This window comes from Phoca vitulina, unplaced genomic scaffold (assembly GCF_004348235.1).
Source record: "Phoca vitulina isolate PV1807 unplaced genomic scaffold, GSC_HSeal_1.0 scaffold53, whole genome shotgun sequence".
Taxonomy (NCBI): Eukaryota; Metazoa; Chordata; class Mammalia; order Carnivora; family Phocidae; genus Phoca; species Phoca vitulina.
The window spans coordinates 10,077,396-10,101,504 of NW_022589756.1; the positions used below are offsets into that span (position 1 = coordinate 10,077,396).

Consider the following 24,109-nt stretch of genomic DNA (forward strand, 5'->3'; position numbering starts at 1 on the left):
AGTGTTGGGTTTATAATGAGGACTTAACTTATCTATAAAGCTACTAACCCCTGAGTCTTAAAGGGGAAAGATAAACACTAGCTGCCAGTCTTTTGGTTGTACAACAAGAAGGCTTAGACAATAAGAACCCTTTTTCTGGATTGGTTCCATTGATGCTTTGTCCCTGAAGTCAGGAAGTACTTGTCGGTAAGGCGCTGCCTTTTATTTATGTATTTATTTATTTATTTTTAAAGATTTTATTTATTTGACGAGAGAGAGAGTACAAGCAGGGGGAGTGGCAAGCAGAAGGAGAGGGAGAAGCAGGCTCCCCACTGAGCAGGGAACCCGATTTGGGGCTCGATCCCAGGACCCTGGGATCATGACCTAAGCCGAAGGCAGCCGCTTAACCAACTGAGCCACCCAGGTGCCCCAGGGGCTGCCTTTTAAAGAAATGCCATTTGATACTGGAAATGTTCCTGGCCACACAGAGCCCCATGAGTTCAACACCAAAGGTGTCTCTAATTCAGCCTCTAGATCAGGCGATCATAAGGGCTTTTAAGGCTCATTATACATGACAGTCTATGTAAAGCTTTGCCAATGCAATGGAAGAGAACCCTGACAGAGAGAACATCATGAAAGTCTGGGAGGATTACACCATCAAAGATGCCATCGTTGTTGTAAGAAAAGCCATGAAAGCCATCAAGCCTGAAACAATAAACAAATTCCTCATAATTGGAGAAACTGCATATCAGCCTATTATCACAGGTAAGTGGTTAGAAAAAAACTGTAACAATGTTACTAATACTGTATTGTGAATATGTAATACTACATGCCATAAAAATTTTACAATTCACTCATTAGTGTATAAGCGAGGATACCATGAAGCAATCATATCAATTACACTAGGCTACCACAAAGCAATCATATTGCTGCTTTAATGCATAGATCATTATACCTGTAAAAAACATGAATTTCTTTTTCACTTTCTCTTTTCATTTTTTCTGTCTAGTGTTAGTAATATGTATAATACCTACAGTGTTTTGTATCATATAAGACTGTTGATGTAAGTACTGACAGACAATTCATCTTGTAAACAGATGATGTAAACTTATGGTATTAATAAATACAGTACAGTACTGTAAATATATTTTCTCTTCCTTATGATTTTCTTAGTAACATTTTCTTTCTCTAGCTTATTTTATTGTAAGAATACAGTGTATAACATATATAGCATACAAAATATGTATTAATCAACTGTTTATGTTACTGGTAAGGCTTTCAGTGAACAGTAGGTTATTAGTAGTTAAGTTTTTGGAGAGTCAAAGTTATATGTGGATTTTAGCTGCAAGGAGTGGGGTCGGTGTCTCTAACCCCCATGTTGTTCAAGGGTCAACTGAATTTGTTACAGCTGTCAGAAGTGACTAAGATGCATTGTGACCACAGCCTGATCCTCATGTCTACCCTAAAAGGTAGCTCCTATTATACTCTGTGTAGAAATAAGCAAAACTCTGAGAGGTGAAATAACATGCCCATGATCCTTTATAGAAGTAGTGGAAGCAGGATTTGAAGCTAAATATGTCCGACTTCAGAAATCATCTCTAGTACAACATGCAAACCACCTACTAAATAATACAGTACAATATAAATGGATACACAAGGGGCAGCAAGTCTCTGCAGGAAAGTCAAAGAGGAGACCAAATGCATCCTCCGAACTCTCTGACTACATCATTACTTGGTGAGGTGCTTGTAACCATAAGGTCATAGTCCAGCAATAACAATGGGTTTTGTCTGATCGTCTGGTAACAGCTGCCTAAATGCCATATTGTGGCCACTTCTTGGCTCAGCAGAAAGGAGTTATGATCAATTGGCCGCATCTGTCATGAGAGCTGGGGGCTGGGGGTGGCGGTGGGTGGAGTATGGCAGTCCTACCAGACATTTGCCTCCCTGAGCTAGGTGACTTGCCCATGCTTGTATGGATGAGTACGTTCCCCACAGTTGCTGTTCAGCAAACTGCTGTAAATGGAGAAATCATGAAGTTCTAGCCAGACCTTTCCCAACTGTAAAGGCACTGAAGAATGCAATGGGTAATACAACTGCTGTGTTTGAACAAGTGCAATGCATGGACTGCGATCAAAACACAGCTTTATTTATGTCCCCCACTATTTTTTTAAACTCCATTCACCAGGGATGATTTGTCCTGCCCAGATAAAAAAGCTCCAGGTACACCTTTTGGTTGTTCAGAGATAATAGTCCTACAGGCACTTGAGTCCCAAACCCAGTTTCCATGTAGGCATTAGAATATCTAAACTCTTGTCATACTCCAGAGGCTGAAATCTGACTCTGTTAAATCTCCCTTTCCCAGTCTGGGTCTATTCAGGGACAGGGGCCTTTTCTCACCTCTGGTTCTGTTCATCTTCCCCCACCTTGAGCTGCCCTTTCATTCCTGGCAGGGATCAAAGTTGGGGAGAGGGTGCAGATAAAGGTGAACTAGCCCAAACATCAGCTTCCTGACCTCTGGGCCTAGAAGTCATTTTCTGCTGACTTTTAGGGTGGTGTTTTCATGGGCTCTTCTGTGGTTCCCTGCTGGCCTCCTTTCTCCTGCAGCTCCCAAGCCTGGTAGCACATCCCCAGCCTCTTTCCTCTGGGGTCCTCTTGCCCCCTCTGGGAAGCCCTATGGATGGATCCTCAGATACCCCCGACTGGCTCTCTCCTCTGTGCAACCCACACTGCAGAAACTGGGGGGTCAGCAGTCCCTCCACAGTACTGTCCCAGACCCTAAGTGGTTGGCCAGACACTCTCTTGCTCTCCAGATTTCCCAGGTAGAGTCAGACTCCAGCCCCAGCTTCCCAGGGACCCCAGGAAGCTCTCTATCCTAAGCCTGACTGACATTTCTCAAAGTGGTCCAGGATGCTCTCCACTGGAATCATCTGGAAGCAGCTGTTAAAATGCTTAGATCTGGCTCTCCTCCCCTCCAATCCACTGGATCAGCATCTGAAGGGAGAAGCCTGGAAATCACCCCCCGGTTACCAGAGAAAATACAGAACTCCAGATACATTAGGATTCAGATAAAAAATGAATATATATATATATTTTTGGTGTATGTATGTTCCAAACATTGCAAGGGGTACACACATATTAGAAATATAGTTGTTCTTTACCTGAAATTCAAAATTAAGTGGGCATCCTGTATTTTTCTTTGATAAATCTGGCAACCTTAATCTGCACTGAACAAGCTCCCCAGGCTGCACAGCAAAGTTAGAGATCTATTGGTCAGGACTGTGGTAAATAAAGTCACCATGATAATGCCACCCTGGGGGCCTCTGAAGCATCAGTCAGGCAGCAGTCCCTGGGCAACCTATGTAATCATGTGCCTTCTTTCCTTTTTGGATTTCTCTAGATTCCTTATAGAGCACTGAAGTTTCTCTTCACACCTGAGCCCCCATGTTTGCCCAATTCCAGGGGGAGGGAGTCCTGCTGTAGTCTATGGGACTGGTGCCCTCTGGAGATGTGGCTGTGCACAGTAGCTCTGTCCCTATCCATCTCTCCCCTCCATTGGTTCAGGCATTTTGCAATCTGCTGTTATTGTAAAGAAGCTTGGCACACAAAATAAATAAATAAATAAAAATTAAAAAAATAACAATGCTGGGCAGTGAATGAGTATTTCACAGGAAATAGGGCCCAGTTGTGTTAACAGAAGGGATATTAGACCCAGAAGGAAATGGATCTTCCTAGAGGAGAGCTGTGCTTTTGTCCAGATACTTCTGTAGAAAATGAGCAGCAGTTTAGTGTGGGGGTCTGCCCATTATCTCTGCCTCCCCACAAGTGAGATTAGCGGGCATCCTCCTTTCTCCCAATCAGACCTAGGGCCGAGGCTCCTCCTCCCCTCCACACCCCACCCCCAGAACATGAGCAAAGGGCAAAGCGACCAGCATTCAGCAGGGGTGAGAGTAGCAGGTCCAGGGGAGGAGAGAGCTGAGACTAAAGGAAGAGCAGAAGGAAAGCCCGGAGCTCTCTGGTGGTTAAGACTAGGGCTCGGTGACCCAGTATGCTTTGGTATTTTTACCCATATTCCAGTAAAGAAAAAAAGGGTTAGCCCTTCATCAGTCCTCCTCTGTTTGAGGAGGCAGATTACATATTATTCAGAAGAGGTGGGGATCGCGCCGTCCCATGACCACATAACAGGCCCTGGCCCAACCTTCATAGTGGACCCCAGGGTGCTGAGGAGCAGCTATCTGCAGGGGTCCATGGGATAAGAGAAGGAGTAAGTCACCTGTCCTGGAATTTCTCCTCTCAAGAAGTAGCTGGAGCCACACCATTGGTATAGTAAAGAGGGGCCATCACCTGAGTAACATAATCTTGTTTTGAGCTTCACAACGACTTTACTGGTGGACTCTATTATTCCTTTTCTGCAGGTAAGAAAACCCTGGGAGCTAGGCTGGGCAGAGTAGACACTCTGGTCTGGAAAATTAACTGTGGTCACTTTGGGAACTGAAAAGAGTGTGATTCACTTCCAACCACTGGGCCTGGCCAGTGGCCAGGAAGGCAGTACTGAGGATGCTTGGGTAGAGTCCACCCAAGTCAGTGTGCTTAAAGTATGGGAAAAAATAGTAAGGTCCAAATCTCATGACTGAGCTGCTGACATAAGGAGAAGCCATGGACAGGCATTTCCACCTTTGAGTCTGATCTTCCCATCTATGAATCGACAGGGGCCTATCTGGAGATTTGGGGGCCATGTATAATCAACCCAGAAAGTGGTGGCTGCAAGGATTGTCACCTGCTGGGCTGTGCATGAGGGGAAGCCAGGGTCTCTGAATCCAGCCTGGGAGGTTCATGCCAGCAGCCCAAGATCAGAGGCCTGAGCAGAAAACTATGAGGGCAAATGTACTAGGTAGGGTGGTAGTGCTAGGAGAGGCCTCTGGGCCTCCTGGATCTCCTCCCCAGTCTATAGGTCCAGCCTGGCAACCCTTCCCTTAGGCCTTATGCACAAATTCACAGAGAACCCCTGACATGACAGGCCTTGTGAAAGAGGAGGCATTTGAGCCTTAAAATACATGGGAGTGACAGGGGCCAAAAGCAAGGTGCCCATCAAGGACTCGGTGAGGGATGCGTCCTGCCCAGATCAGTGGGAAGGGAAGTTAAGACCAGATACCTTCAAGGATGCGATCCCTCTGAGCAACCATCTTAGAAACAAAATGGCAAGAAGAGAAGCCTGTATGACCTAAGTTTTCAAACCCACAGCCCATTGTGACATCATCAGCCAGGGACTGGCTATAAGAAGGGAGGCTCGGTCAGCATCATTTCCCTCAGCCTTGGCCTCCATCACCTCCTAGGCCAACAGCAAAGCCAAGGGCCATGCTCCTGTTATCAATTCTGCTGCTCACGTCCCAAGCCAAGGGCGTGCATGTTGGTATGTAGGCTCCTCTCCCAGTGGCCAGAGCAGCTCTCCCAGGTGGGGCTGGGCATGACAATGGCCCTGCTCACATCACTTTCATCCAGTCAGTGGTTAGCATTAAGGGCTAAGGGAGAGATGTGGTTACTGAGCTCATTAATTAGCTAATTGGTCAGTAAGAGGCTGGCTCACAAGAACACAAGAGCAGTAGCTTCAGGTTTCCCCACATACCCCCCTCAAAAATACTTCCCTTTCTTCTCCTGTCTTCCCCAGTCCAGAGTTCAACCAGTCTGACCTTAAGTTTCAGTTTTGAAATCCTAAATTTTATCTCTGAATGAGTAATGGCGTGCCTAGAAGCAAGTGCCCAGAATGAGCTGAACATCAGACCTCCAAATCAGGGGAAGAAAAGCGTGGGGGTCAGGAGCATGACAGAGCTCCGGGGAACTGCAGGTGCAGAGCAGAAGCCTAGCTGGGCACAAGCACATGTGTGCACAGAGGCAGAAGTCCAGGGCCTTCTGTTCTCAATGGGCAGCTCCTCACGGTTGGTTCCCCGATGGGTTCTCTCTCTAAGGGGTGGCTGAGGTTACAGGGAAGCTGGGTTACTTAGCTGCTCTCATGGGTCAGGTAATTCCCCACATTTAATTTCCATCCTACTACAGTGGGGTCTCCGCTCTCAGCCCCATGCATGCGTGAGGAACTCTGAGCCTTATGAAGGTTGAAGATTTGTCCCAAGTCACACAGCGGGGAAGCGGAAGAGCTGGGATTTTGCATCCATCTGACTCCAGGGCCTGCATTTCCCTTTCTGCACACTACCCCATGAAAAGAACACAGCCTATTCACCTGGCCTCCCTCACTCTGGCCTGGGCGTTGGCTGAAATGTGAGTCAGGGGTGGTGTGTGGTGTCAGGAGAGAATCAGCAGAATGCACCCCTCTCCAGTGTTTACAATTGCCGTAGATTCTCACCCATTTCAGCATTGCCTCCATCACTGCTCAGGGGTTTTGTGCTCTAGTATTAATTGACAAGTCCACACGATTCTACACTGGTGTTCTCAGGACAAAGGAGAATGGCGCCCAGCTGACAGCCCCATGAAGCCTTTGGTGCAAGATAATATGAGAAATTCTGACAGCTAATATGGCTTGAGGATTTACTCTGTGCCAAGCACTGTGTTGGACACCTCAATGCCCACTATCTCATTTAATCTGTAAAACATCTGTTTTATAGGGTAGGTCCATTTTAGGAATGAAGGAAGGGAGGGTAAGCAAGGATAAGTGGTTTTCCCCAATGCTTACTGAAATCATTCAGTCAGTAAGCAACAGAACCAGGATTCGGATTTGGGCTGTGGGACTCCAGAGCCCACCCTCTTAGCAAATGCCATATTCTGCTTCTCAGAGATGTCACACTATTGGTACCCATAGCAGTCATCCATCATTTGATCAAGCTTCAAGCTCATTATCACTCTTAGTATCATGACACATTTCCTCCCACACGCATCAGGCCAGCTTGTTAATATGATTGAAACCATACATTCATATATGATTTTTTATCCTGACCTCATAGCATTATTATGAAAATTAAGTAAATTGGTCTTTGTAGAATGTTTGTAACAATGCATGACACATAGTAAGCACTCTGTGTTTGGTAAATAAAAGAGGAAGTGCAGATCCGAAAGTTCTGAAAAGAGTCTTTATAGATTACTGACAGCTGAAGGCCTTTGACACAAATTGCTAAATTTTCACTATAGTTGTATTTTTTTTTTTAAGCAAAACATGTCCACTACTGGGTCACTCCAACCCACACTACAAAATCCTCAAAACCTTTATTAAGTGAAAAGTTGGACAAGTGGCATCAAGAAAGAGACAAGAGAAGACCTTAGGCTCTTTAGAGTCAAACTCATTCCTTGTTCTGGAACACAAGGCGACAGTCAAGTCAACCACCATAAATGGAGTGGCTCCTCCTCCCGGGGGCAAGGCGCTGGACCTGTACTCTATCCAGAGGCGAATTTCTCTTCTCTGCATAAGCAGCCACAACCTTTGCTCTCAGTGTCTCAGGGCATGGAGCTGCTCTGCCTGGAACAGAATGTTCTAACCTAGAAGGGCTCAGGCTCAGGGCTTGCAGGAGGTCGATGCCCTTTCTGGGCCACCTTTTTGGTTCCCTGCATGTGTGTTTCCTATAGCTGCTGTAACAAACCACCACAAGCTTAAACAACACCCATTTCTCATCTTACATTTCTGTAGGATAAAAATCAGCACAGGTCTCACTGAGCAAAGATCAAGCTATCAGCAGGACTTTGTTCCTGATCTGAGGCTTTAGGGGAGAATCTTTTGCCTTGCCTTTTCTAGCTTCTACAGGTCATCTGTATTGCTTGGCTGCTAGCCCCACCATCTTCAAAGCCAGCAGGATGCACCTCTGCATACCTTTCTTCCATAGTCATATCTCTCTCCTGCTTCCTTCCACCATGTTAAGGACCCTTGTAACTACACTGGGCCCACTCACATTATTCAGGATAATCTCCCCATTTTAAAGTCAGCAGATTAGCAGATTTAATTCCATCTCTCAAGTCCCCCTTTCCCTGAAAGGTAACATAGTTATAAGTTCCAGGGCACGGTCCATTAGGACATGGACATCTATTGGGGGAGGGGGCATTATTCTGCCTAACACTCCAGAGATGGCTCTGGACACATATTTTCCTCTGATTTCTCTTAGACTAGAGCAGGAAACAGGCTCAGTGAAGTGACTTGTTTGAGATCACAACGCTGGAGAGGGGACAGAGCCAACACTTCTGACCCATGTCCCAGACTCTATGCAACAAAATAAAGCAACTGTTGCCTTAATCATATTCCTAGAGGGGCTTCACTGGGCCAGCCTCAATTTCCTCATCTCTAGAATGGGTATAATGATAACTACTTATAAGCCTCCATGGATATTGACTAAGTGTTGCATCTTTTCCCATTTTTTTCTCTTTCATTCTACCAGAATGTGGTAAAAGACCAATTTTTGATGGAAGAGCTCAGTATTCCAGAATCATAGGGGGGATGGAGGCTGAGGTGGGTGAGTTCCCATGGCAGGTGAGTATTCAGGCAAGAAATGAACATTTCTGTGGCGGCTCAATCATCAACAAGTGGTGGATTGTCACTGCTCTTCACTGTGTAGTTTTTGAAGAGCTACTGTAAGTATCCAAGAGCCCATCCCTGTTGCTTCTGACAGTGTTCATCCCCAGGGCACCGCCCCACACTCAGCAAAACTTGATTGCTAAGGGAAATCCTAGACCTGGTCAGTCCTGAGTCAGACAGGAATGACTACCACCCAACCCTTCCAGCCCCAGGGAGGAGGAGGCAGTGAACCTGAAGATGGCATCTGCTGTGCCCTCCTCATTGTCACCCAGGACCAATAACTATGGTTTCCCTGAGGTTACACATTGTCCTCTTCAGGAATATTCATGGTTTGGTGGAGCAAAAGCCTTGGTCCACCCACCTCTTCTAGGAAATGTAAGTCCTTCTAGAAGGAAATTCTGCTAATTCTGGAAGTCTGGGATCCTGGGCTTTCTGACACCCTATTTACTTGCTCCTTGGAGAGTTTTGTCTGCACGCCAGGAGACTGGTTGTAAATCTAGAATTTACTGGTTACTAATCATGAATTAGTTACCTGCTAAGAAATTACCTGCATTAACTTATTCATTCAGACATCAACCCTGAAGAAGGTAGATGAATAACCCCATTTTAACTCATTCAATCTTACAATAACCCCCTGAGACAGGTAGAATGAACAACCTTATTTTTATAGAAAGGGAAACAGGCCCAGTAAGGCTGGGTGACTCACCCACAGTGCACACATAGTAAACAGAAATAGGATTTAAATCCTGGCTCCAGTGCTTATGCTTCCTGCTACACCTGCTACACCACTGCAAGGAAGTTTGAAGATACACAGAAAGGCTGATTTTTAAAAGTTAATAAAAAACAGGGGAAAGTTTCACCATGGCATAACGAAGGAAACTTGTTGCATATGCTTCCATGATATACTTAAGGATTGGCTATTGGGAAGTTTCTGGCCATTCAGCCTAGAGGGAATGCCTAAATTATTATTAAAGATTCTTTCGCTTAATCAGTGGTAGGTTTAGATTAAATACTGAGCCTGGGTCTCTAAGTTGTTTGTAGACAAATCAATGTGATAACACCTTACCTATCTGAAGCAAGTTTGATCTATGCCAGGTGGTCTCCTGTGTATTCTTTGGAGTCCCCAAAGCTAAGTACTTTCTCTGTAACATTAGACAGGAATATCTCATATCTCTAGGACTGTGCTGGAGCAGCAATGTGGCTGTAGTCTGCCACCCCTACTGTTTCACTTCCCTCTACCTTTTTAAAATTCTTACATCTCCTGAGCAACAGCCCCAGTAGGACAAGTCCTAAAGGCCCCGAGAACTATATGGGATTTAAGTTTTTTGGGCAAATTAAATTCTGTGTGCTTCATGACTCCTCTTCCCCTCCCACTTCCCCCTCTCTGTTTCTATGCCACCAGTCCAACGGACTTGAGTGTTGTGCTGGGAAGCAATGACTTAAGAAGCTCATCTGTGGAGATAAAGGGTGTTACTAGCATAGTTCTTCACAAGGACTTTCAAAGACACAACATGGACAATGATATCGCCTTGCTGCTGTTGGACTCACCCATCACATTCAACGGACTGACAGAGCCCATCTGCATGCCCAGAAAGCCCAGCCCCTCCGTGTGGCACAACTGCTGGGTGGCAGGATGGGGTCAGACCAGCAGTGGTACGTGACTGCTCAGCATCTCCTGAGAGCTGCTGGGGGAGGAACCACATCACAGGCATCTGAGGATGGGCCAGTAAACCTTAAGATGTGGGCAGGAGCATGAAAGGAGAGAGGGCTAAGGAAGGAGGAAGGAGAAAAAGACTTGCATTGGAACAAATCCCTGCATTCCTGAGGCTCACAGAGGCCAAATCTCAGTCCGTTCCCAGTGCCAAGGAAGCATCTCCTCAAGGCCCCAAGTTGAGATGCCAGTCACCAAGCCAGTTGCCAGGTGTGGTCATATTCAGCCAGCACAGAGCAGTCTTGTTTGTTTGTTTAACTGAATTTAAACTCTCCAGTTTGCCAGGGGCCCCCATACTCTTTATTCTCTTGCATCTCCTTTGATTCACACATTGATGTTTCCCACCTGGTTCCTACAGGCATTCAAGATGCCTGTCCCAGCCTAGAATTTTGATGGTCCTGGAATGTTGCCCAGCCATTCTTAGAAATGAATGTGTTATTACTTGTTGTTACATTGTTACTTGGCCAAGAAAGGAGGAGCTGTACTAGGGCAAAAAGGGATTATGAAAGGCCCATTGGACTATCCCCAAAGAAAATAGGTAGGGGAAGGGATGGGAACAGCACAGCACTGTCTCAGGCCTGAACAAGACTCTAGGTCCATGGGGATCTTTGCAACCAGCTGGGGTCTGGAGAATGGTAGGTATTTCAGGAGTTTAGTAACTAGAGGACAACTAGAGTAACACTTTCTGGGCTACTACTGGATAGTTAAAGTGAGGAAGAGGCAGATGGGTACTTATAAGATTAAAATTACTCAATAAGGAGAAGAATTTGGAAATCTGTGTGGTCTGAGTTAATGAGATAGAAAGAAGTCCAGACAAATTCCTGGAAGCTGGCAGTCCAGAAAGGGCCTTGGCAAATCCCCTATAAAGACTTTTAGCCAACCTACCCTTGCCTGGAGGACCTGAAAGCTTTTTCCCTAGGAGCACAAACCTACTCTCGGCAGCCCTGTGTTGGAGAAGTGTCATACTCACTAAAAAGTAGCAATGGGTATACATGCTGAAGAGGCAAGCTTATGTTGAGAAATGAATGATCAATAGCCAGTTCCAAGAAGTCAATTCTGTAGGGCTGGTTGGAGTTAAACAGGAAGCCTACTTGGAAGCAGGATTATGATTTTGAATAAGAGGAATAATTCAAGTAGGCGGGGAATTGCTTAGAAAAGACTGGGATGGTAGAAAGAGTGAATAGCATGGGATTACTGGAAGGAAGGGGAAAGTGGAGGATATGAAGAAAGGTAGACAAGTGGCTGGTGGGACGCAGGGATACACAGGGTGATCTAGTTGCATTATCAGCACTGAGACTGCTATCTAGTGACTTTTCTAATGTGCTTTCTCTGTGGACTAGATGACAAAAACTCTATGAAAACTGATCTGATGAAAGTGCCAATGATCATCATGGATTGGGAGAAATGTTCAAAGGCATTTCCAAAACTTACCAAGAATATGCTGTGTGCTGGATATGAGAATGAGAGTTTTGATGCTTGCCAGGTAACTGAGGGGTATCCCCACCCTCACCCTATAGGCTCCTATCACCTCAGGGCTGCCAATGCAAGGGTATCTTCTCTTCACTGAGAATAGACAGTAAGAGTCTGGAAAATGTGTGGGATTCAGGGCTCCACCATGGGAATGGGGACATGAATTGGGGACTACTCATTGTCAGGTCCTTGGAATGTCAGTGCATGCCCATGAGTCAGTATGTAGCAACTCTGCATAAATATTTCTACTCTTCTCTAGATATACTACATAAATAGGGCTCCAAGTCTTTTCCATTCCTCGGACTTCTTAAAAAACAAAAAGCCAAGCAGGATTTGAGATTCATACAAGGAATCATTTTATTTCATTAATTTACTGTGAGCACATTAAGCCCTGGGGAATCCAACCATGAATGAAACATAGTTTCTCACCTAAAGGAGTCCACAATCTCCTGGGCAGACAGTTGAGTAAAGACTTACTATTTTGGAAAATACATGTGGATTTCACTGAACTAAAGACTGGAATCTTAGTTTTTAATAAAATGAACACAACAATTTAAAAAGAAAAACATTTTTGATTGATGCTAGAAAAAATAGGAAAAAAACCCCTCAGAAATTAGCTTCCTGTGGCTCTAAGGATGAATGATGGCTGTTGTCTTTAAAGCCTAAGAATGCTCTGTCTTGGGAGATGCTCTGTTCATCATCACCTTGATGAGTCCACTTAGTCCTACTCATTTGCTGGGCAATGGATCTGGTCACTGGTATAAAACTACGGATACAGATGTTAAATATCCTGTAGAGTAATGAAAAAGCTGTCTCATGGAAGGGGAAAGTATCTATCTACGGAATTATCTTTTATTGTTTAATGTTAGGAGATGGTAGTTTTCCTTGCTAGGCTGTGAGATAAGGTCTTAGAAGAGAGTTGTTGGGGTAGGGGTTGAGGGAATGAGGGAGAAGAGAATGGAGAAAGGGTTCTGAGGTAAGAAAGAATGGACTCTTGTAGCAATGACACTGTTTAGAAGTAGTCTCTCATGTGGTGAATATTGTGAGGACCAAAAAGAGAGATAATATCAAGCGTCACATTAACCTTGTGTTTTCTTCACATTTTGGACCATTTAAAACATTACAAAACAAAAAAGAGAATTGGAACTTCTGGTTCTAGACAGGATGGAGTAAACAGAGTTCCCCCAATCCCTCCCACTAAGTACAGCTAAAAGTACTATACATTATATTGTAAAACAAAAATAAAGGCTCTGAAAGGTAGAGATAGACTGACTGGATATTCCAATGCTTAAGAAAGGACCCAGCAGTGAGTTCCTTGGGTTTGTTTTTTTTTTTTTTTTTATATCCCAGACTGGTTGCTAGACAAGCCTGCAACCCAGAATGCCAATGAGCACAGACGAAAACTAACAAAACCAGAAACACTTCCCTCTCTTTGGACTAGGAAAGGAGCAACCTAGGAAGGAAGAAACTTTTTGACAATAAACATTAACCATTGTATTCTAACAAAACAACAGGAAAAAAATTGATGGCCTTCCTACCCCATCAATCAAGGTCAAGTGGACAACCTCGACTTCCTTCCACTGCCCACCATAGTGGTTACAGAAGAAGTTATATGGAGAACCAGGACTTTAACTACAGTCTAGTAGTAACCAGCCAGCCTCTGCCCCCCTTTATGTCACTGGAAGCCACCTGAGGAACTTGGGCTTCCACCCCACCCAGGTATGCCACCCAGGTATAACTGAGCATGCCTGCTCTTCCCCTAGTCATCACTGGCCTGAGTGGAGAATCAGGGCTTCCACCCCAGTCCAAAGGTAAAGAGTTGCTATCTCCCACCCCCCACTCCAATTTCAAAGAAACCTGTTAAAATTGAAGATTTAAATGAGAACCAGTCTTGCAACCTAATACTCAAGGCAATACTCCAGGCAGGATCTGTCATAGCTAGAATAGAGAGTTGGATTTAATTTATTGATAAACATAGGATAAGGAAAATAAGGAAAAATAAAGCCAAAAATCAGAGTAAAGAATCTTTTTATTAAATTGAGAACCATTAATTCCTAGAATAAGTTCAATTAAAACTTAAGTGGTGCCTGGGTGGCTCAGTCGGTTAAGCATCTGACTTTGGCTCAGGTCATGATCTCAGGGTCCTGGGATGGAGCACTGCAATGGGCTCCCCGCTCAGTGGGGAGTCTGCTTCTCCCTCTCCCTCTGTCCCTCCCCCCTGCTCATGCTTTCTCTCTCTCAAATAAATAAATAAAATCTTTAAAGAAAAAACAACTCAAAATGTATCATGAACTTAAATGAAAAACCATAAAAATTTTAGTAAAAAACACAGGAAATCCTTGACACATAGAGTAACATCAAAGACACAATTCATAAAAGGAAAAATTGATAAATTGGACCTCATCAAAATTAAACACTTTTGCCTTGTGAAAGACCCCATTAAGAGTGTTACCAAATCCAAGTTCAGCTGCCCAGTCACTTGAAAGGCCATCACTCAAGAGATGAGTTTTTTTTTTAATAAAAGATTTTATTTTATTTTTCAAATTTTTACTTTTTTTTCTATTTTAGCACTTTATTTTTTCTTATTTTTTTTATTATGTTATGTTAATCACCATACATTACATCATTAGTTTTTGATGTAGTGTTCCATGATTCATTGTTTGCGTATAACACCCAGTGCTCCATTCAGTATGTCCCTCTTTGATACCCATCACCAGGCTAACCCATCCCTCCACCCTCCTCCCCTCTAGAACCCTCAGTTTGTTTTTCAGAGTCCATAGTCTCTCATGGTTCGTCTCCCCCTCCAATTTCCCCCCCTTCATTCTTCCCTTCCTGCTATCTTCTTCTTTTTTTTTTTAACATATAATGTGTTATTTGTTTCAGGGGTACAGGTCTGTGATTCAACAGTCTTGCACAATTCACAGAGCTCACCATAGCACATACCCTCCCCAGTGTCCATCACCCAGCCACCCCATCCCTCCCACCCCCCACCACTCCAGCAACCCGCAGTTTGTTTCCTGAGATTAAGAATTCCTCATATCAGTGAGGTCATACGATACATGTCTTTCTCTGATTAACTTATTTCGCTCAGCATAATACCCTCCAGTTCTATCCACGTTGTTGCAAATGGCGAGATTTCATTCCTTTTGATGGCTGCATAATATTCCATTGTGTATATATACCACGTAAAGAAAAAAGAAAAAAAGAGATGAGTTTTTGATTGGAAAGAAATTTGAGCTCTAGTCAGGAGGCCAGCAACCCAGGGAGAAGATGGACTTTTGACCAAAAGCCAACTCTGAGTTTTCTGCCTGGCCCAGGGGTTTTTAAAGGGGTTTAGGGTGGTTAATCAGCAAAGGAAGTGCAGTGGCAGCCACGTTTCTTGATTACATGCAGACTTGATGATGCTAGCTATAAGCATTATTCTAATGCAAGGGGATCTGGTACTGGGAGTATGCTGTTCTTTCTGCAAAGGAGGGCCAAGTCTACATATGCATGAAGGGAGGGAGGACAACAAAATCATTTGTGTGTCCTAAAAAAAAAAACTAAACAAAATAACCATTTTGCTAAAAAAATTGTTAGCTAATCAGAAAGCTGAAGAGGTTTCAGAGAGATTTGCTGGCTTCTGTGGCCTAGGAAAGTTCTGGTCCTTCACTCCTCAAGGTGCATGGTCTGCAAATCTCAAAGAAAGTAAATTTATTCTGTTATAGATCAGGGGACTTAGGTCAGCAAGCAAGGAGTGTGTTAACTTGGAGCAAGTCAACCCTTAAGGCTGGTGGGAGTGTTGTTACAAGAGGATGAAAACAAAGCTACAGATTGGGAGATGATACCCAACAAAGGAATTACTTAGAATATATAGAGAACTCTCAAACTCAAAAGTAGAAAAAAACTATCCAGTTAGAAAATGGGCAAAAGACATGGACAGACATTTCACTAAACAAGATATACAGATGGCAAATAAGAACATGAAAAGAAGTTCAACATCATTGGCCATTAAGCAAATGCAAATTAAAACTACAATGAGCTATCACTCCATACCTCTCAGAATGGCTAAAAAAAAAAAGAAAACGAAAAAATAGTGACACCACCAAATGCTGACAAAAATGCAGAGGAACTGGAGCCCTCATGCATGGCTGGTGGAAATTTAAAATAATCCAACCACTCTGGTGTTGGGAAAATTGGACAGCCACATGCAGAAGAATGAAACTGGACCATTTCCTTACACCACACACAAAAATAGACTCAAAATGGTTGAAAGACCTAAATGTGAGACAGGAGTCCATCAAAATCCTAAAGAGGAACACAGGCAGCAACCTCTTCGACCTCAGCCACAGCAACTTCTTCCTAGAAACATCACCAAAGGCAAGGGAAGCAAGGGCAAAAATGAACTATTGGGACTTCATCAAGATAAAAAGCTTTTGCACAGCAAAAGAAACAGTCAACAAAACCAAAAGACAACCGACAGAATGGGAGAAGATATTTGCAAATGACATATCAGATAAAGGGCTAGTATCCAAAATCTATAAAGAACTCATCAAACTCAACACCAAAAGAACAAAGAATCCAATCAAGAAATGGGCAGAAGACATGAACAGACATTTCTCCAAAGAAGACATCCAAATGGCCAACAGACACATGAAAAAGTGTTCAATATCGCTCGGCATCAGGGAAATCCAAATCAAAACCTCAATGAGATACCACCTCACACCAGTCAGAATGGCTAAAATTAACAAGTCAGGAAATGACAGATGTTGGCGGGGATGCGGAGAAAGGGGAACCCTCCTACACTGTTGGTGGGAATGCAAGCTGGTGCAGCCACTCTGGAAAACAGTATGGAGGTTCCTCAAAAAGTTGAAAATAGAGCTACCATATGATCCAGCAATTGCACTACTGGGTATTTACCCCAAAGATACAAAAGTAGGGACCCGAAAGGCTACGTGCACCCCGATGTTTATAGCAGCAATGTCCACAATAGCCAAACTGTGGAAAGAGCCAAGATGTCCATCGACAGATGAATGGATAAAGAAGATGTGGTATATATATGCAATGGAATATTATGCAGCCATCAAAAGGAATAAGATCTTGCCATTTGCAACGACGTGGATGGAACTGGAGGGTATTATGCTGAGCGAAATAAGTCAAACAGAGAAAGACATGTATCATATGACCTCACTGATATGAGGAATTCTTAATCTCAGGAAACAAACTGAGGGTTGCTGGAGTGGGGGGTGGGGTGGGAGGGATGGGGTGACTGGGTGATGGACACTGGGGAGGGTATGTGTTCTGGTAAGCGCTGTGAATTGTGCAGGACTGTTGAATCTCAGATCTGTACCTCTGAAACAAATAATGCAATATATGTTAAGAAAGAAAAAAAGAAGAAGAAGAATGTAGCAGGAGGGGAAGAATGAAGGGGGGGAAATCGGAGGGGGAGAAGAACCATGAGAGACGATGGACTCTGAAAAACAAACTGGGGGTTCTAGAGGGGAGGGGGTTGGGAGGATGGGTTAGCCTGGTGATGGGTATTGAGGAGGGCACGTTCTGCATGGAGCACTGGGTGTTATGCACAAACAATGAATCATGGAACACTATATCTAAAACTAATGATGTAATGTATGGGGATTAACATAACAATAAAAAAAATTAAAAAAAAAAAAAACAAAAACAAAAAACTAATGATATAATGTATGGTGATTAACATAACAAAATTTTTTTTAAAAAGTGAAATGAAAATGAAGACTGAAATATCATTTGAAGTTAAAAAAATAATAATAAAATAAAATAAAATAAAATAATCCAACCACTCTGGAAAACAGTTTGGCAGTTTCTTAAAAAACGGAATGCACTCCTGCCATACAACCCAGCAAATGCCATTCTTAGGCACTTAGTCGAGATAAATGAAGGCTCGTGTTCACATTAAAATCTGTCCAGGAGTGTTTATATCATTCATAATAGCCAAAAATTGAAAATAAATGTCTTTGAAGATGTGGATGGTTAAACTATGGTACATCAAGGCCATGCAATACCACTCAGCTGTGACAAAAACAAACTGATACAGGCACCAATGTGGATGGCTCTACTGAGACTTACACTGTGTGAAACAAGCTGATCCCCAGTGGTCCCACACTGAATGATTCCATTTACATAACATTCTAGAAATGACAAAATTATAGACATGGAGAATAGATTCTTGGTTGCCAGGGATTAAGGAAGGGTTGCAGGGAGGAGGGAAGTAGAGGCAGGACAAAAAGGGCAACATGAGGGATCCCTGTATCCATGCCAACATCCTGGTTGTGCTATTGTACGATAGTTTTGCAAGATGTTATTATTGGAAGAAACATATAAAGATGTTATTATTGGAGGAAACATGGGATCTCTTTGTATTACTTCTTACTGCCTTATAACATTATAACATATACTTCTTACAACTGCATTATACACCTACATTATAGTAACTGCATTGTACAACTACAGTTATATCAAAATGAAATAAGGAAGAGAAGATGAGCTTCCCAGTAATAGCAGTTACAGAAAGATCTCAGATCCTAGCCATACCACAGACTCAGGGAGCAACCATTTCATACTGAAGCAGGAGGCAAAGGCCTCCAATATCAATAGAAAAGGGGAAACTACATTTAATAGATAAGATTGGAAAAAGAGGGCAGTTGGAGAGAATGTGAGAAAAATCACAAAGGCTTGAAACTGCATCATGGGCTCAGGGAATTTCCAGTATTTCAGAAGCCAGAAGTAATAAGAAACGAGGCTGGAGAGGTGGGCAGAGCAAGATCACCCAGGGAGGTTGTGTGCCAGGCATGGAAGACTTGCTGTCATCCCAGGCTGCCACTCCTACTGCTCACCCAACACAAGAATCAGGCCCCATGGGCACTCCCACTAGACCATTTCAATCTCTTTGATTTAACACCATCCTACATTCAAATGGCCAAAGCCAACTATGGCAAAATACGAAATAATCAAGTGTCACCTTTGATGACATTTTCTGTACCCCTTGCTTCAGTGGCTGGATCTACCATCTAGAGTCTAGGAGCTTTGCTTTAATACCTCTCCCATCAAAATGTACTTTAGTAAAGGCTTCTAAAATTAATCATCTATTACTTAAGAGTATTATAAATGAATGTGTGTCTATCATTTTAGGCCTTGTTTTTATAATTGTGAAGTGAAAAGCTTTGCCCTCTGCTTAGACAGCTTTTTATTGTTAACAATAAGTTGACAGTGATGCAGTCAAGGAAATTTTTCTGAAATTATACAATATTATCATCACTTTAAAACAGATAAACTAGGCAGACAGTCCCCTAGGGTTTAAAAATAAAATCATACTTTTAAATTTAGCAAACTTTTAAAAACCATGTCATCAATGACATAATTCAGAGAAATGACAATTTTATAACAAAAACATTTAAATATGTTCAAAATAATAGCAATAAGATGATGCTATACTTAAAGTACAAATTAAAATTAAAAGTTAACAATGGAAAACAACCGGATTTTTTATTTACTCTTCCCAACACTTTTCCTCCTTACTAACGTTATACTATGAAGAATAAAAAGTTCTATTAAAAAATAATTTTTAAATGGCATAGTCAAACAAAATATAAAATCAAACATATTCCCGGCTAGTAATGTAGCACTTTTGTGAAGGACTATCAATTTTCCAGAGCAGCAATCATCACAATGAACTGACTGTTTTCTTATCTGTCTTCTCAGTTCCAGCAGAAAAGTTGTCTTATGCATGTGTAAATTCCCACTGCCTAGCACAGTGCTTGGCACATGAAAAATGCTCAACAAATGTTTGTCAAATAGATGAACCTTCCAAGGGAGCCAGCAATTATCTGTCCGTAAAGAAGTCTTAGGGGAGGGGACACCTGAGAGAGGTCCTCAAAGAAGCTAAGAGTCTGCAGGTTAAGAACTGGCATCCCGCTGGGCTGCTGGGAAGTCTGGTTATGGACTGCCAAGCTGACTTGATTTAGACCTTTAATGACTTTATTTTTTTAGATCAGTTTTAGGTTCACAACAAAATTGAGAGGGAGATATTGGGATTTCCCATTTACCACTGTTCCCATATGCCTAACCTCTTGCACTATCGACATCCCCCACCAGAGAGGTACATTTATTACCATTTATGGACCTACACGGACACATCACTATCACCCAAAGTTCGTAGTTTACTTTAGTGTTCATTTATGGTGTTGTGCATCTTATAAGTTAGGACAAAAGTATAAATTACACGTACCCATCATTATAGTATCAAACATAGTAGTTTCACTGCCCTGTGTTAACTTGGGCTCATCACCCGTGACCTTTCATAGAAGTCTTATTTCACTCCATAGAATCTTTGACTTTTAGAATCACAGGCTTTTTACTTTTATTTATTTTTTTTTTAATTTTATTTTTAAGTAATCTCTACACCCAGCATGAGGCTCGAACTTACAGCCCCAAGATCAAGAGTCACATGCTCTACAGACTGGGAGCCAGCCAGGCGCCCCTAGAATCACAGACATTTTAGAGCTGGGAAGAAATATATAGAAATATTTAATCGAGAATCTGTTTCACAGGTGAGAAAAATGGTTATTTTAATCATCAATCATTCCCTTCACCATCTGAATGGATCCAAAGCAGTGTAATAACTTCATAGCTCTTTTACACATATTCAATAATTTCGTTTTCTCCACTACCCTGTACAATGGGCTAGGCAGCTCTCACTCACCCTGTTTAACAGATGAGAAAACAAGGATTAGAATTTAAGCGATTTGCCTGAAGTCCAGGTGGTAGTGGGCCAGGCTGGAAGCCGTGTCATCTGCTTCTACTCCAAAACAGACAGGAGTAATCACATGGTACAAATATCTCACAGTGGTGAACTTGAGAGGCTCTAGTGGTCAGTATGTTTCTAATCAGACACATAGTTGGCTACCAGGCTTCGTCCTTGGAAGAAAGTCCCCCTTAGGCATGCTGTCATCAGCCCTGGGTCCTTAACTGTCTGAGGCTAGACCCTCCTTTGAGGCAATGTTTGCTTTTTCTTTCCAACAGCAAGAAAAAAAAATTAAGTTTATGCATAAAAGGACATGTATTTACAGATGTCCTTCTTGGTCCCAGCAGTCCATGAGGAGAATCTCTATTTCCTAAATATACAAGCAATGTTTGTAATACATAAGGGTTAAATAACAGTATTAATACATTTCCAGGGCATTTACTACATAGCATTTACCCTGGGCTGAGTTATTTATATACTCTTAAAATTTCACCTGCCAACAGTCTTGGCAAGTACTTGGTATTATTTCCATTTGAACTATGTGGAAACTGAAGCTTAGAAGAGGTACTTGCCCAGGGACGACGGTTCTCTCCCTGTTGTATAAGAAAATAACAAATAGTCAAGGCAACAGATTAATAAGATTTTTAATAACATTTATCCCTTCATAAAATGAAGAAAGTTATAAAAACAAAATTTATGGAAGGAGTTATTGAAGTGGTAATCCTGTTGATTTGGTTCTTGCCCAATGACTGAAACAAAACTAGTACAAAGAAAAACACCCACAAATCCAGACAAGTGTTAGAGGCAACGTTTTATACTGGAAAGGGCAATTTTGTTTTTGGCCCACATTTACTGGGTGTCCTTGAGCTGTGACCTCTTTGTAATTCTGCTCTGTATATCCCTCTGCTTGGTGATGCATCCCTCAGTCAACCCAAACTCCACTTGAACACATTTATTCATTATCTCCCCCTTACCCTTTATCTCTGTTATCCACACCCTATGACCTTGGAACCAGTCCTCATCATTTATATCCAAAGTCATCCTTGGTTCAGATCTTCATCATTTTTATGTCCTCATCTTAGTCCCTCTACTTCCTGTCTGATTCCCCTCCAATCAGTCCCCCGCCCCACACACTCTTCCTGTCAAATTCCTATTTACCCTTCAAACTAAATGTTTTGAAGTATACCCTGACAGACCTTTCCCTCAATAGAATCAATTTATTCCCCGCTTTGTACTCCTCCCTTATTGTGTTCATACAGAAGTATGATCAAACACAGTTGATCCTTTTTGTTTACATTTTTATCTCTTCCACTAGAGCATAAGGTCTTGTATCCCAAAGGCCTGACAATTAGTTTTTCCTCAGTGAATATTTGTTAAATGGGAGTGATCAAACCTCTCTGACTTTCAATTTTGGAATTATAAAATGGGAATCAAAAGACCTACCTCATAGCCAAACTGTGGAAAGAGCCGAGGTGCCCTTCAGTAGATGAATGGATAAAGAAGATGTGGTCCATACATACAATGGAATATTACTCAGCCATCAGAAAGGATGAATACCCAACTTTTACATCAACATGGATGGGACTGGAGGAGATTATGCTAAGTGAAATAAGTCAAGCAGAGAAAGTCAATTATCATATGGTTTCATTTATTTGTGGAACATAAGGAATAGCATGGAGAACATTAGGAGAAGGAAGGGAAAAATGAAGGGAGGGAAATCGGAGGGAGAGATGAACCATGAGAGACTATGGACTCTGATAAACAAACAGGGTTTTAGAGGGGAGGGGGGAGGAGGGATTGGTTAGCCCAGTGATGGGTATTAAAGAGGGCATGCACTGCATGGAGCACTGGGTGTTATATGAAAACAATGGATCATGGATCACCACATCAAAAACTAATGATGTATTGTATGGTGACTAACATAACATAATAAAATTAAAAAAAAAAAAAGACCTACCTCATGTGAGGTAGTGTGATTGATGAGAAACAAAAGTCCAGGGGCTAGCAATGTGCTTCACGTATCATGTCCAGGAAATGTTAATCCTCCACCTCCTCCTGTTAGAGCTTGTTGTAAGATTCCATTCATTCCAGCCACCTATTTATGATCTTGGAAAAAGAGACTATCTCTCCATTGCAGAAAGGCCTCCTGAATGATTGTAGCCACTCAGCAACTTCCGTGAAAGGCAAGTAGCAAGGTAGAAAGAATGTGTGCTTTGGCATCAGAAAGTCCTGGTTCCAGCTTTGGCTGGGCTACTGTGTAGCCCTGATCAACTTTTAAGCCTCCTTAAGCCTCATTTTACATGTATTAAAATGGGTAGAAGGAAGTCATATATATGTGTGGTACACGGTAGGGACTTGGTATACATTTTCTATATATAGAACCATGTGAGTCATAGGTCCATGTGATTCCACCCCAGATGGGTCATGCATTCAGAAAAGCTTTAGCTCGCTGTGTCCTGCAGACACCCACACCAAAGAATTAAAAAGGAACATCATTCTCCTTCATCCCTCTGGAAGAACACGAAAGGAGACTCAAAGCATATCCACAACTCTAACAATATTTCTCATATCCTGCTTTCATTCTTTTCTTTTACAGCCCTTCCCAGAGCTTCTGATTTGATAAGGCCCACAAAACTAGCTCCCACTTCTCTTGTTCTATGCAGCATTTACTCCAGCCTCCAGCTCCTCTCTCACTGTGCTACATGCAGTGATTTTCTCACCAATTCTCTCTCTCTCTCCTCCCTCTTCAGTTTCATCTTCTCCACTGTCTATAACTCCCAGAGCCAGCCTGACAGTGGCACACTGCTCCTGTAGACCCAGGAGAGGGGTGGGCATTGCTCAGCAATGACAACATCTCCTTTGGCAGACTGGAGCAGGGGAGATCAGTGCCTTGTCTCAATTAGTGAGCTCTGCTTTGCCTCAAATGAACAGTCTGGAATGGGACTCACTATTGAACTGTGTTATCTGCCCACAGGGTGACAGTGGAGGGCCTCTGGTCTGCACCACAGAATCTGACAAGACCTGGTACCAGGTAGGCATCATCAGCTGGGGCAAGAGCTGTGGACAGAAGAACGTGCCAGGAATATACACCTTGTTAGAAAATTACAGCCTCTGGATTAAGAAGGTGACTGAGGTAGAGGGAAGGCCCTTTAATGCTGAGGAAATGAGAGCTCCTCCCAATAGGAAACAAGTGAGGTCCCATGCTGCAGAATTTCCAGAGCCAGGAAGCCCCAGATTCTGGATACTGATTTCGCTTCTGTCTGTCATGCTATTCGGGGCCATTTTCTCCTGATAATAAAGCAGATGCTATTTCTTAACCAATAAAGGTGTGTGAAAATGTACTACCAGCAGACAGACTGGCTACAGATTAGATCTAAGGGCCAGGAACTGAAGGTGACAATAGATAGTAGGACCAGAAAGGCAGGCTGGAGCCCTGGCTTGGGGACTAGGCTTTGGGTCCCTCCATTAGTCAGGACTCTTTCCATTGCAAGTGAGTTATCTATCTCAAACCATCTAAAGCCAAAAACAGTTATTTATAGATGTAGATGTACATAACAGAAAGACACTAGCAGTGGTATTTGGCTTCGGGCATGGCTGAGTCTAGGGGCTCAACAAATGTTGACAGGGACTATTTTTTTATAGCTATCACCCTCAAAAAGGGCTTCCAAGTGGTGGCCATAATGACTACCAG

General features: G+C 42.8%; 1 protein-coding gene across 1 annotated transcript; it reads left to right on the forward strand.

The window, feature by feature from the left end:
* The first annotated feature begins 581 nt into the window (after nucleotides 1-581).
* PRSS55 (serine protease 55) lies at nucleotides 582-23,710 on the forward strand. The gene is made up of 5 exons (XM_032389024.1): nucleotides 582-744; nucleotides 8,343-8,535; nucleotides 9,882-10,132; nucleotides 11,531-11,673; nucleotides 23,393-23,710. The coding sequence occupies exons 1-5, from the start codon at nucleotides 582-584 to the stop codon at nucleotides 23,708-23,710; spliced, it is 1,068 nt and encodes a 355-aa protein (XP_032244915.1).
* The last annotated feature ends 399 nt before the right edge of the window (nucleotides 23,711-24,109 follow it).